Consider the following 12431-nt stretch of genomic DNA (forward strand, 5'->3'; position numbering starts at 1 on the left):
AATTAGTTAGCTAACAAATATCTACCTTATTATTAGCTAATTTACTAAAAACAAATATATTGTTTGGATATTTTCAACTAATTTTAGCGGCTGACTATTAGCTCCAATTTAAGCAGCTTCGGAAAACTAAGAACAGACTAATAAATTCCGAGACTGATAGAATTGATACAGACATGTCGCGGTCACTCTTGATTCGATGGTTGCTGAAAATGTTATGTTACGTAGTAGTATTGCTCTTGTGGTCTTCAGAATCAAGCTAGTTTTTTCTCCCCAAGTACATCGAGTCAGCGACAGAACTGTTGCGCTACAAGGAGCGTACCCCACTTACATATAGAGCTAAATCCTTTTGGTTTCAAAATAAATGACCTAAACCGCGTTTCGTATTTGTTGGTCTATGTTTTTACGAGTAGTAATAATCATAATCCGAAGTTGATTGCCCCCACGAGGAGATGTGGGGCTTGAATGCTTGATAAAAAAAATCTCCGGTCTCCGCCGTCCATGTCTCCCCGTGGCCCGTTGTTCTCTGAGGGCAGGCCCGCGCCACAGCGGGACTGATGCGCACGCCACGCGTTAGGTCGGCACGACTGCACGAGCACGCGGCCGCTAAACCGACGTGGCTCGGGCCAGCCACGCGGCCTCAGGCGAGTGGGCTGGGCTCGTTGTTCGGACTCTCACTTCCTGTGTGCTCTCGTCGCCTCCGATCGAATCGTGTCGGGCGGGCTCGTGCCCGATCTTGTCTGGTCCTGTCTTGGCTCCCCGCCAGGAATAGCGCACCGAGATCCCTTGCGCGCACGGACCAGCAGATCGCGCGCGGGAGTGAGAGGGCGACAGGGCGTGGCCGCGAGGTGGGCATGGGATCGGAGGGACGGGTCTGGAATGGCGCGGGCGTGGCCGCCGGCAGCGGCTATGGCGGCAGCGTCGAGGCGAAAGCGACCACCGCGGCGCCCGCGGACGTTCCCACGTCGGCGGCCTCCGTCGACATCTCGCTGCCGCTCCCGGAGATGTCGCCTCACATCATGCAAGTACCCCCCCCTACTCTCCTATCTCTCTTCGATCCTCTTGCTTCCGCTCGCACCTCGGGCTGGTCTCGTGCCGCTGTGCGCCTGTCAGCAGCTCGTGTCATGTTCGAGCATTCGCGAGCGCGCGGGGCGTCGTACCCGTGCCCGCGAACCAGCCGGTAAATGCCTCCGCGTCTGCGGGTGACAGGAATGTGCTGATGCACGGAAAGTCTCTCTGATTTGGGGATTGCTGGTGCCTTTTCAGAGGTCTCTGCAAGGAGTTGGTCAAAGGGTGGTCGTCGATTGACAGCTCGCGCTTCTCCATCGAGACCGTGTCTGGGGGCATCACCAATCTATGTGAGTTGCTGCTCCCCTGACACTGGCATGGCTTGTACCGCCATCAGATTCCTCACCTTTTCGCCTGAGCAGCATGATGACTGTAGTAGATGAATAATGCATGCATACTAGTTAGTTGCTTCGAATGTTGCACATCGTTGATGAATTCGTGCCGGCACCACTGCTCAGTTTCGTTCCTCTGCAGCAGTGAAAACGTCTCACCCTCGCCCGTTTGCTGAACAAGTGGTGCTGAACTAGGGTACAGATAGATTTAAAGATCCTCTTTTTTTTTTCCGCTGTAACGACTGCGTGCTTCCGCTTCCTGCTGCTATTCTTCCCATTTGCTGATGAAGCAGCAGAACCCAATGCTTTTTACAAACTTTGGGCGATTAGATACTTCAGGGTGCTGTACAATAAGTATTTCCTTTGGCCTGCACCATTTCTGCTGTCATTGTCACCATTTCTGCTTTACAAATTAATAAGAGCCTACTGCATCTGTATGTGCACCTAATTCACCCATAGGGATGATTCGGATGAACAATGATCCGTTGATTCATGTGTGCAGCGATAATTTCTTTCAGTTTGTCGTTCATGATATGTATTTGTTATTACCTACAGTGCTCAAGGTTTCTGTCAAAGGAAACAATGGCAATGATTCTTCTGTTACTGTTCGGTTGTATGGACCAAATACAGACTTGGTGATTGATCGGAAAAGGGAATTGCAGGTGAGAATCTGAGTGGTATTTATATGCTTTCCATAGAAGCAGTTTTTTTGCCTTTGGGAGTGGTACAAGATTGTGTGTTACCTATAGTATTCCACAATGACTCTAGGCTTCTTGCATTACCCCTTGTGTTAGTCATATTTTTCTAGTGGCACGTTTTCAATTCTTCTAGACACATAATAGTAATGCTTTTGTATTAGCATCTGTTCTACCAAATGCATTGCCTTTTGTTTCATATCTGTACCTTTTCCCTGATGAATGGATTTCATTTCGTTCTATGGAAAATGCTAACATAGAATGATAATTTTAAGGGTCCCTAGACTGTACACGTAGTATAATGTACCCATAAAATTAAATCTCATTTCGATTCTAAAATATTTCCTAATGCATACATCTACTACCGTCATGGTTAGGCGATACCGTATCTCTCAGCTGCAGGGTTCGGGGCTCGGCTGCTTGGAATGTTTGAAAATGGAGTAGTTCAGTCATTCATCTATGCTCGAACACTGTCACCTGCAGGTAGGCATACTTCCTGTCTGAACAACGTATCGGGTGTGGGGTCCTAATCAACTTAGTGCGATAGTTTCTCTATTCTCTTTTGTAGTTTTAGGTACAATTTCAAATGCGACTTCAAACAGATTGTGTTTTTTTCCCTTTCTCTATAGTCAGCATTATCCATGATTTGGTATGTCAATTTGAAGCCTTGGATGTTTGGAGGTTTTATGAAATGCTTCTGAAAATAAATCTACTGATCCTTTGTTTTGTAGACATGAAAGAACCTAAAATAGCAGCTGAAATTGCCAAGGAGCTACGCAAATTTCATCAAGTAGATATACCAGGGTCTAAAGAACCACAATTGTGGAATGATATATTCAAGTTTTTGAAGAAAGGTAGGTGACTTATGTTGCTCGTTTGAGACTGTTGCTTTCATGTCAATGGTATCTCAAACATGACACTTTTCTTGGCGCAAGTAACATACATAATATTTATATGTGCTGTCAAATGCACCTTGCAGCTGCAGCATTGAAGTTTGAGGATAACGAGCAGCAAAAGAGATATGTAAAGATCTCATTTACAGAAATACAAGATGAAGTTAAAGAACTTAAGGTACCTTGAACTTGACAATGTACCTTCTGATATTTCGGGCCCATTTTGCTTCTTAAAGTGATATTTCCTTTTTTTTGTTTGGGCACAAATAGTAGTTGATCCTTCTCTGGTATAGTGGGAACATCCGTCTAGCATAGTTATGAAGCAAAATATTGGTTGTGATGGTGATGGGTTTAGGCCCATACTAGGGAACTGAAACTGAAGATAACAGTTACTCCTGCCAATTTCCTACTATCTGTACTTTGTATTTCTTCATCAATGTCCATGCACCTTGTAGGATCTCTTGGACATTCTGCATGCACCTGTGGTTTATGCACACAATGACTTGCTTTCAGGAAATCTGATGCTCAATGATTTGGAAGGTAAAATATTTTCCTTTGTATCAGTTTCCCCTTTTTTATTATTACTCATTTGCAAAACTAACCATAGTGGCGGTGTGCCCGTTGTTTCTTCTGTCAGGGAAGCTATATTTTATTGATTTTGAGTATGGGTCATACAGCTACCGTGGGTATGACATTGCAAATCATTTCAATGAGTATGCAGGATTTGACTGTGACTTTAATTTGTAAGTTCTCTCCATGTCATTGAAATACTCCAAAGCAATATATATCGTTGTCATGTTTTTAGTCAGCAGTATTCATTTGATTGTGTCTTTAGGTACCCAGATAAAGATGCCCAGTATCACTTCTTCAGGAATTATCTGCATCCTGATAGACCTAGTGAGGTATGTGAAACAAAACCAATAGAAATCTATTCTTGGAATTCAAGTTCTTTCTGGAGTAAATGAAGTTTTCTGTTAGTACCTACTCTATGTAATATATATTTGACGTTATGAAGTTAGTAATGGCAACGACTGCTATGCAAACAGTGCTTCTGTGCAAGCGTGCAAGCAAACCATCTGATTTATTAGATTACGATCCAACCACACCAACCACAGATACAACCATGGTTTGTTAGGGGTTTTTTTTTATAAAGATTATTGAGCTGGTGGTGGAAGGATTTAAGTGTTAAATGTGACTTGCGGTTGGATCACGATCTAATGGATCAGATGGTTTGCTTGTACGTTTGCACAGAAAGACTGCTTGCATAGCAGTCGTTGCCGTTAGTAATACCTCCATATATGCCGCACGTGTTTGACATTTTGAGCGTTGTGAAGCTTTTTTTTTCTGAACAAACACAGCTGCGTGCCATGGGGAAACAGCAAAAGCCTCCCGCCTAACATACGGCCAGCCAAGGCCAAAAACAAAAACCTATGAGATGCAAATTTTTGGGTTGTACGTGCCCTAAGTTTTAGGTTGTACATGTCTTCCAAACCAGAGTCTTTAGGTTGTATATGCCCTAATATGGACAGATGGTGGTGGTACAAGAGTTCTTTTTCTTTACCAAGGGCATAGCATTTGGATTTTTCTGTTCTGATGCAATTCATGATTCTCTCTCTTTTCTTTCTTCCTTTTCTTTTTGCAACTGAAAGGTGCAGGCACAAGATATGGAAGTGCTTTATGTGGAAACAAACACTTTCAGACTAGCATCGCACATTTACTGGGCATTATGGGCTCTTATTCAGGTGAGCAAGGTTATTGATCTTGCACACATGATTTAATTTTTTTTTTTGGATCGCATAGGTTGATTCCCATGTGATAGATAATGTGAATGGCAAAACTTTATGATCAGCACTTGAATGCAGGCAAAGGTATCCCCAATTGACTTTGACTATCTTGGATACTTCTTCTTACGGTATGGTGAGTACAAGAAACAAAGGGACTCCTGCTTCGCCTTGGCACAAAGTTTCCTCTCCGGGCTAAGAAATGGCTAGAGCCTGAGAATCTGGTCAAGGGTTTGCACTGTTGTACGCATACTCGGGGCGGGTACGCGTTGTGATCATCGTCTGCTACTCAGAAACTCTATTATAGTGGTGGTAGCAGCCTCATTTTGTTGTATCTGATGGTAGTTTCGTCATCGCCTGATAGGAAAGTCTCATGATCGCCCTCGGGAACGCAGGGTGGCGAGATCTGTACTTATATTTGTAATAAACACAATCCGGATGGGTTCTGTCCTGTGCAATTTGTTGTGCGCATAAGCATTCCGTGTTTTTATACATTATTGTGAGGAATTGCATAAGTTTTTTTGTTTTTCGATTAAATCATATATTGTTTTTCATGACTGGGTAGTCCTTCGGATTGTGCGTACATACAACGGATACAACGGATAAGGATCACGATCAACTAGTATCTCTATTTTAAAGTATAAGACTTCTGTGGCTTTTTTATACATTAATTTGAGTATATATCTAGACATAGCGTACTATATATCTAGATATAGCGTGTGTATAATTGTATAGAAAAATATAGATATCAAAAAGGTCAAAATATCTTGTAATTTAGAACGTAGGGATATGATGCAGGTCGTATCCAGTTACAAACATGGTCATATAATAAGGAGCCCTTTGGAACACATGAATATAAAAACACACAAATAGATAGGATTAGAGTTGTCTATGAATTGCAATCTTATAGGAATTGAGAATGCAGGAAAATTTCTCACTAGCCTTTGGATGTTATACAAAATTTTAAATAAAGAGATAAAAGTCATAGAAAAAAATTCAATAGCTTAGACCTCTTGTTATTTTCCTCTAAAACTTATATAGAGGAAAGCAATCTATAGTCGAAGAAATTAATAGGATTGAATCATGTGTTCCAAAGGCTCACGTAGGAATTTTTCCTATAGAGAATGAATCCTTAAAAAATCCTTTATATTTTCTTTGTTCCAAAGAGTCCCAAAGTCTTAGAACTTTGAAAGCGTGTTCTATTTTACAACAAGTTCCGATCGCATAAGTTTTGAAAAGAACAATGATGTCTAATAGGAGTTCATTAAATATTATTATTTCTCTTTTGATTATGGTCACTATTTTTCTTAGTCAAAAATCATGCTATGAATAAACTATCTTATGTGAATTATGATTTTGACTAGGTGTTGTTATCTCTACCATAAAAAGTTATACAATCTAGATTTCAAACATATCCACTAGCTTATTTAAAGAATCTTGATGTCTAAAGAGAAATTTAAAGAAGCTTATTTTAAGAAAAGGGCGAGTTGGGCTTTCTCTAAATTCTTGCAATAATTAAAACCTTGTAGCAAGTCTAACTTCGTCGAGGTGTCTATTGTGTGTACACAGAGTTTTGCACATTCAAATATATGCTATCATAACAATTCTAAAAATGAAAATTCTTAAAGTAAACTGCATAGATATAATTGTGGAAAATAAAGAGTTTAGACGAATCCTCAATTTTTTTACAATGTCTCAAAAGTTGACACTCCCTACTAATCCTCACAAGAGAATCATTGGGTGTCACTTCCCCTTGGTTCGCTCATGGAGCAATTGCTCTTTACGAGCTATGTTTTCGTCGCTCCCACATGGTGAACCACTCACGACCGTGTACATGTCCTCAGCTAAGTTATCCACAACCTATTCGAGTGATCATTACACTTCGATCACCACCAAACCATCTAGGTGATGTCGATCACTAAGAGTAATAAGCGCAAACTCTTACTTGACTCTCTTAAGACCAATGAGAACAATAAGTGCATACTAATCGCATCACTATTGTTTAATAATGAGGTCGCTAATCTTATGGAATTGGACTCTCCCTCACTAAGCAATGGCTCCTTATCTCACAATATATGGGTTACTTTGGCTATTAAATGGGGCAAGAGCACTTGTGTTGGTCAGTTGGTGGATTATTTATAGCATCCAATTTACCAACTAGTTGGTAAATTAAGCTGATTTCGTGATCGCTGCACTATTTGATGGCCATCATTAGACCATACCATAGGGTCTGTCGAGACACAATGCTAACTGTTGTACTACTGTGTCAGAACTAGTCGTTTGAAACTCAATCTTAGGCGTATGGTTTGTCTGATGCCCACTAGAACCTCTTTGGTCACTTCTTAGCACTCGTCAGACCCTGTTTGATGCCCACTAGAACCTCTTTGGTCACTTCTCAGCACTCATCGGACCCATCTACTTTGGTTTAATGAGAAAATTGTTCACAGGGTTCAACACCCCTTAGCCAAAACCCTAGCTAAAACAGTGTTGTCGTTCGATACTGTGCACCCCTTGGATCCTCAGGTCTGATCACATAGTCCATTGGACCCAACACATTGGTCTGACGAGATACTATTCATAAAATTTGGCAACCATAGTTCACGGGCTGTCTACTAGAGGTGTCATACCAATACACTATGGTCCGACAGTCGTAACTCACGATCTAATGTCTCAAAAACCATTCTAACTTGCCCAAATTTGGAAATTTGGAATTGGTTTTTGATCCTTGCCTTGAATGGTGACACATAAGAGGAAGGTGAATTAGGTCGATTATTTTTCTACACTAATCTATGACCTCTATTTTTCTCTTAAACAAAACCTATATAGATAATCAAGCGTTCATAAGTGCACCTATTTTTTTGTTTAAGTCTTGCTTTCTCTACCACAAAAAGTTTTGTAACCTAGGTTCTAGACCTATCTACTAGCATATAACTAAGATAACAAGATAAAGCACACAACCAAAGATAACGATGTAAATGTGGAACCATAAATACGATAGAGATACGATGTTTTCATTGAAGTATTAAGAAGTGTGCAAGTTTCTTACTAATCCTTGTTGGAGCTAGGAGCAGACGCAAAGGGGTAGTCTAAGTAAGCTCCCGACTACCCAAAAATTTGGTCCAAAAACAAAGTACTCCTCAAGGTTTTGGCGCGAAGAAACAAATCTATGCAACTTGCAACTTAAATTGATGAATCAAATGCATTTGATAGAAATTATATATACCAGATTATACACGGTATTAGATGCCTAAAATTTGTCTTCGACTACCCTTAGTTCTAAATCTTGGGTCCGCAACCGGATGGAGCCAGGTTTAGAACGGTACCCGCGGCTGCGATCGTGGATGGTTTTAGGTAGACTTTACGGATACGATCACGGGCAGATTTTTCTCCACTCGGTCTGAACCAATCCATTGTCATCACTACGCGGGAGCATTCTCTTTTCGGCCTCATTTGGAATGGAGGATTAGTAAAACATAGGGATAAAAAGTTGTATGACACCTTCAATTTTATAGGAAATTTTTCAAGAGGTTTTCATGTCGGGAATGTTTCCATGAAGTCCGAGCTGTGTTTATTTTTTCTATGGAATGAGTGCAGTGATTTAGAGTTTTTCCTTAGGAACTAAATCCTCTAAAATTCCTATAAGATTCCTTAAATCCAAATGATGCCTAAAATCACTTGGATGCTGCAGGGTTCCAGAGGAAAATGACATGGTAGTTCCTGTGTTCTAAACAACCAAAATGTTACAGTCCTATAGATTGAAGATTGCTGTATTTTTTTCCTCCAGTGTTCCCTACATCCAGGCCTTAATCTGATGTTCTTCCGCGGTCCTAGCCCGTGTGGGCGTACGCAAATGCCTTCTGGAATCTGAATTTAAATAAAGGGCACCGCCGCAATTTGAATGCTCCAGCGGCGGCGGAGATCTCCAGCAACACCGTACGTACAGATGGTAACACAATCCTTGTAGTGCATGGAAATCAAAAGCTACAGAATTCTTCTCTAAGCGCCAGCGGTAACGGCGAAAACTTCTCAACTCGGCCCGTTAGTTTGTAAAGGCGAATTCTCTCGGACACTACGGGAGACTCTAGTACTCTACACCGACTTCACAGCTCGCTAGTTTGGGGCCAGTCTCTGAACTCTGTTTCGCACCAGCAAGCAGGGAGGCACAGGGAAGTGCAGTGAGCGGTGATGCTCTGGCTCGTCGAACCACATGACCTGAACGCAGAGCAATGAAGGCAGTTCCCATGGCGTGTCACTGTTCGGCGCCGTGCCGCGCAGGGCCTCATCCGGAGATGCCAACTGCCCGCGTCATGGGGAACCGGTGCACGTCCAGGCTTGCGCGGTCGAACGGGACGTCGACGCGGGAGCAACCAGACCACCCCTTGCTCACGGGCTTCCCACTCCCGCGCGGGCTGGGTGCCGGGAAAGGCTGGTCGCCGCCGCCGCCTCCTCCGCTCCGGCCGCCTTTCCTCACGTAGCTCAGCAACTTCTTGAGGCCCTTGGACAGGTCCCTGTGCGAGTCGGCCGCCGCTGCAGCAGCAGCCGAGAACATCGCCGCTGGCCTCTCCGGGCTGCCCCACCGCCTCCTCGCCCGCGACTGCGGCGAGGCCAGCGCCGCGGTGTCGAACGGCAGCTCAGACAGGGACCGGACGTGGCGCGGCGCATGGGCATGGGTGTGCGCATGCACGTGAGGCAGCGGCCTCGGGGTGACGGCCACGTCGATCGACGGCAGGTCGTAAACCCGCGTCGTCCGCAGCCTGACGGGCGCCGCCGCGCCGCCCGTGCCCGTGCCGCGTTTCAGGAACGGCCTCGGCGTGGCGCACTCACCGAACTCCGCGAGCACGCCGAGGCTGCTCCGCCTCTGGTGGTGCGACGACCGCGCGGGGCTCCCCGCCGTGCCGCCGCCGCCGCTCGCCGTCCTGCTCCTCGGCAGCGCGGCGCCGTCCCTTCTCGGGGTGCTTGGGATGGACGCGGCCGGCGTCCTCTTCACCGGGGTGACGGCCAGCCGCGGCGTGGCGCCCGCCTCTTGCACGTTCCGGGTCGCGCACCTGAGCGCACGCGGGCTCATCGGCGTGGCGCGCACGCCCCGAGGTCGCTGAGCCTTATTGTTCGCCGGGTGCGGCGGCTGCTGCTGCTGCTGCGCGAGCGCGGCCACGCGCCTGGCGTCGCGCTGGCGCATGTAGGCGTCGTACTGCCTGCCGCGGCAGGCGCTGCCCCCCGGCGTGTCGGCCCCGTCCGCGGAAGCGAAGCCCACGGCACCCGCGTGGTCGTCCCCGCGCGCGGCGCGCAGGAGCTTGTACGCCGCGAGCTGCAGCTCCAGCTCGTGCAGCTTCACCCACAGCGCGTCGTGGTGGGTCGCCATCATCACCACCGCGCGAACTCTAGCCCGTGCCTGCCAACAACCGGCTGCCGCCGCGACCGCAAGGCCGCTACATATACGGACCCCCCCGCGGCGCGCGATCAATTGGGCGCCGTTGAGGCGTGACCGTGTCGGGGGCAGCGGTCGCGCGCGGCAGGCTCAATTACTCCAGGTTTGCCGCGCGGACAGCACGCCGGCTCGTGAATTTGGACGTTGGTGGGGTGGGAGTATAGGAGTAGCTCGTCGTCGGGGTCGGGCCGTTTTGACTTGCTTTGATCTGATCCTGGCAGATAGGGGAGTAGCTTGACCTGAGCACTTGTCTTGGTGGGGCAGGCAAACCTGATTGCAACGACGGCGGCGTACATGGCAGGGCAGCGACGAACTGGCCAAGTTCTGGCATCTCCAGAAAACTACTGGTTTGGTCAGGGAAGTCATGCTGAACAAGATCCTTGTCGTCGTTGATCGATCGTGCTATTAAAATGACTTCCCGCCGGACATGGTCAGGATCACGATGACAAGACGACCGTCTAGAACCGTGCTTGTAGTTACAGATCCAAACGATGCTCTTCATGTCCGTCGAACAGCACCGTTCCAATCTAGGCAGCCAACTTTTTTGCATTTTAGCCCTTTTAGGGTTTCTTTTGCACAATTACGCCCTTTGTAGTTTCATTTCAAAAAATGGACCCTTACCTCGGCGCCGTCATCATTGGCGCCGAGGTAACACATAGTGGCGCCAACATAATTGGCGCCAACTTTTCCTACGTGGCAGCCGATGTGGCAAGTCCCAGGGGGTCGGCGCCATAGATCTTGGCGCCGACCCCCCTGGATAGCACCGGACCCCACCGTCAAGGGGGGTCGGCGCCAAGATCTATGGCGCCGACCCCCTGAGACTTGCCACATCGGCTGCCACGTAGGAAAAGTTGGCGCCAATGGTACTGGCGTCGATGTGTGTTACCTCGGCGCCAATGATGATGGCGCCGAGGTTAGGGTCCATTTTTTGAAATGAAACTGTAAAGGGCATAATTGTGCAAAAGAAACCCTAAAAGGGCTAAAATGCAAAAAAGTTGGTCTAGGCAGCGCCATAGGGAAGTCCGGTGCTATTGACGTGCCCTTCGGTAGATGCACCACTTGTCCACTTGTGATACCGACTGCTGCGGGCCTGCGGCCGAGATTCTAGACTAGGCATGCATGTCGCAAGCGAAACGGTCCTGGGCCTGCAGTGTGGATGGTTCCCACACTTCACATAAACTCGGCTCATACAATACAAGCCCGGTAGGCAGAATGGACCCAAGACAACTCACATTCAGGTTCTGCACGGTGATCCAAAGCAAAGCATCATCTCTGATGGACACTGTCTTCCAGACTCCAGCCGTCGCAGTGTGCATCAAGAGGGTTCCACCAAATCTATCTATGTCAGCACTCCGGCTCAACAGATAAAGCAAACCAACGCTGGAGCCGTGGAGGAGAAGGAAGCAAGGCCCAAACGTGTGCTGAAGCCCAATACCAGGATCATGGGCCCTGAGTGGGTCAATATGTAATTCAGGGTTGGTGTGTGCGTGCAGGATTATAAGACTCTGTATTATGGAAACATTGCATAAGAAAGAAATACAATCAGTATTCTCGTATCTTCTTCTCCAGTTCCTTCTCCTCTGCGCCTCCCTTCTCCGATCCCCTTCTCCCTCATCCGGTTGGTGCTAGTGGGCGCTAACAATTGGTATCAAAGGTCCGTCGGTCCTCGGATCTGGCCTCCCATTACTACACGCGCCGTGCGAAGCTTTTGGGAGCCATGGATCCACAACTGAAGATGGCGCTCGACGCACAGACCAAATCGTTCGTCGCCGAGCTGGACAAAAAATTTGCGGCACAGGACGCCAAGTGGGAGACGCGCATCGGCGACCTCGAGCGCGCTGCGGCTTCGGCGTCAACCCAGCTCTGCGAATTCAAGGACGCGATCCTCACCGACGTCACCGCCCAGTTGGCATCGTACGACGCCGACTCCGCGGATCGACTCGCTCACGTGGAGGCGGCGACAACCACTCGTGTGGCGGCGTTGGAATCGGCGACGGCGGCGTTCAAATCGTGGCGCCCCGGCATCGAATCTGCCGTCGACGACGTTCGGTACTGCCTCGACTCCGTCCAGTCCGAGATCTCCAAGATGAACATCCATTGGGACCAGGTGATGCGGTCTTCGGCTTCCGCTCAGCCAGGGATTCTCGGAGAACATCGGTCAGCATCCCGACGCCCTCCTGTCGGACGCTGGACTGACGGCCCAGAAGGGCACGGCGCTGCAACTCACCGTCGGGAGCCTG

General features: G+C 47.3%; 2 protein-coding genes across 7 annotated transcripts; one reads left to right on the plus strand and one right to left on the minus strand.

Moving 5' to 3' along the window:
- Window positions 1-359: 359 nt before the first annotated feature.
- Window positions 360-5303, plus strand: LOC100193605 (uncharacterized). 6 transcript variants are annotated; one of them, XM_008652691.4, is made up of 11 exons: window positions 360-1018; window positions 1264-1355; window positions 1953-2059; window positions 2470-2575; window positions 2824-2946; window positions 3072-3163; window positions 3441-3525; window positions 3623-3728; window positions 3821-3887; window positions 4641-4727; window positions 4848-5303. In XM_008652691.4, the coding sequence occupies exons 1-11, from the start codon at window positions 555-557 to the stop codon at window positions 4974-4976; spliced, it is 1458 nt and encodes a 485-aa protein (XP_008650913.3). In that variant the 5' UTR covers window positions 360-554; the 3' UTR covers window positions 4977-5303.
- A 3107-nt stretch (window positions 5304-8410) lies between these two features.
- Window positions 8411-10692, minus strand: LOC103632810 (uncharacterized). The gene has a single exon (XM_008654544.3). It carries the CDS (start codon window positions 10126-10128, stop codon window positions 9046-9048), a length of 1083 nt encoding a protein of 360 aa, XP_008652766.1. The 5' UTR covers window positions 10129-10692; the 3' UTR covers window positions 8411-9045.
- Window positions 10693-12431: the final 1739 nt, after the last annotated feature.

Source organism: Zea mays, chromosome 7 (assembly GCF_902167145.1).
Source record: "Zea mays cultivar B73 chromosome 7, Zm-B73-REFERENCE-NAM-5.0, whole genome shotgun sequence".
Classification (NCBI taxonomy): domain Eukaryota; kingdom Viridiplantae; phylum Streptophyta; class Magnoliopsida; order Poales; family Poaceae; genus Zea; species Zea mays.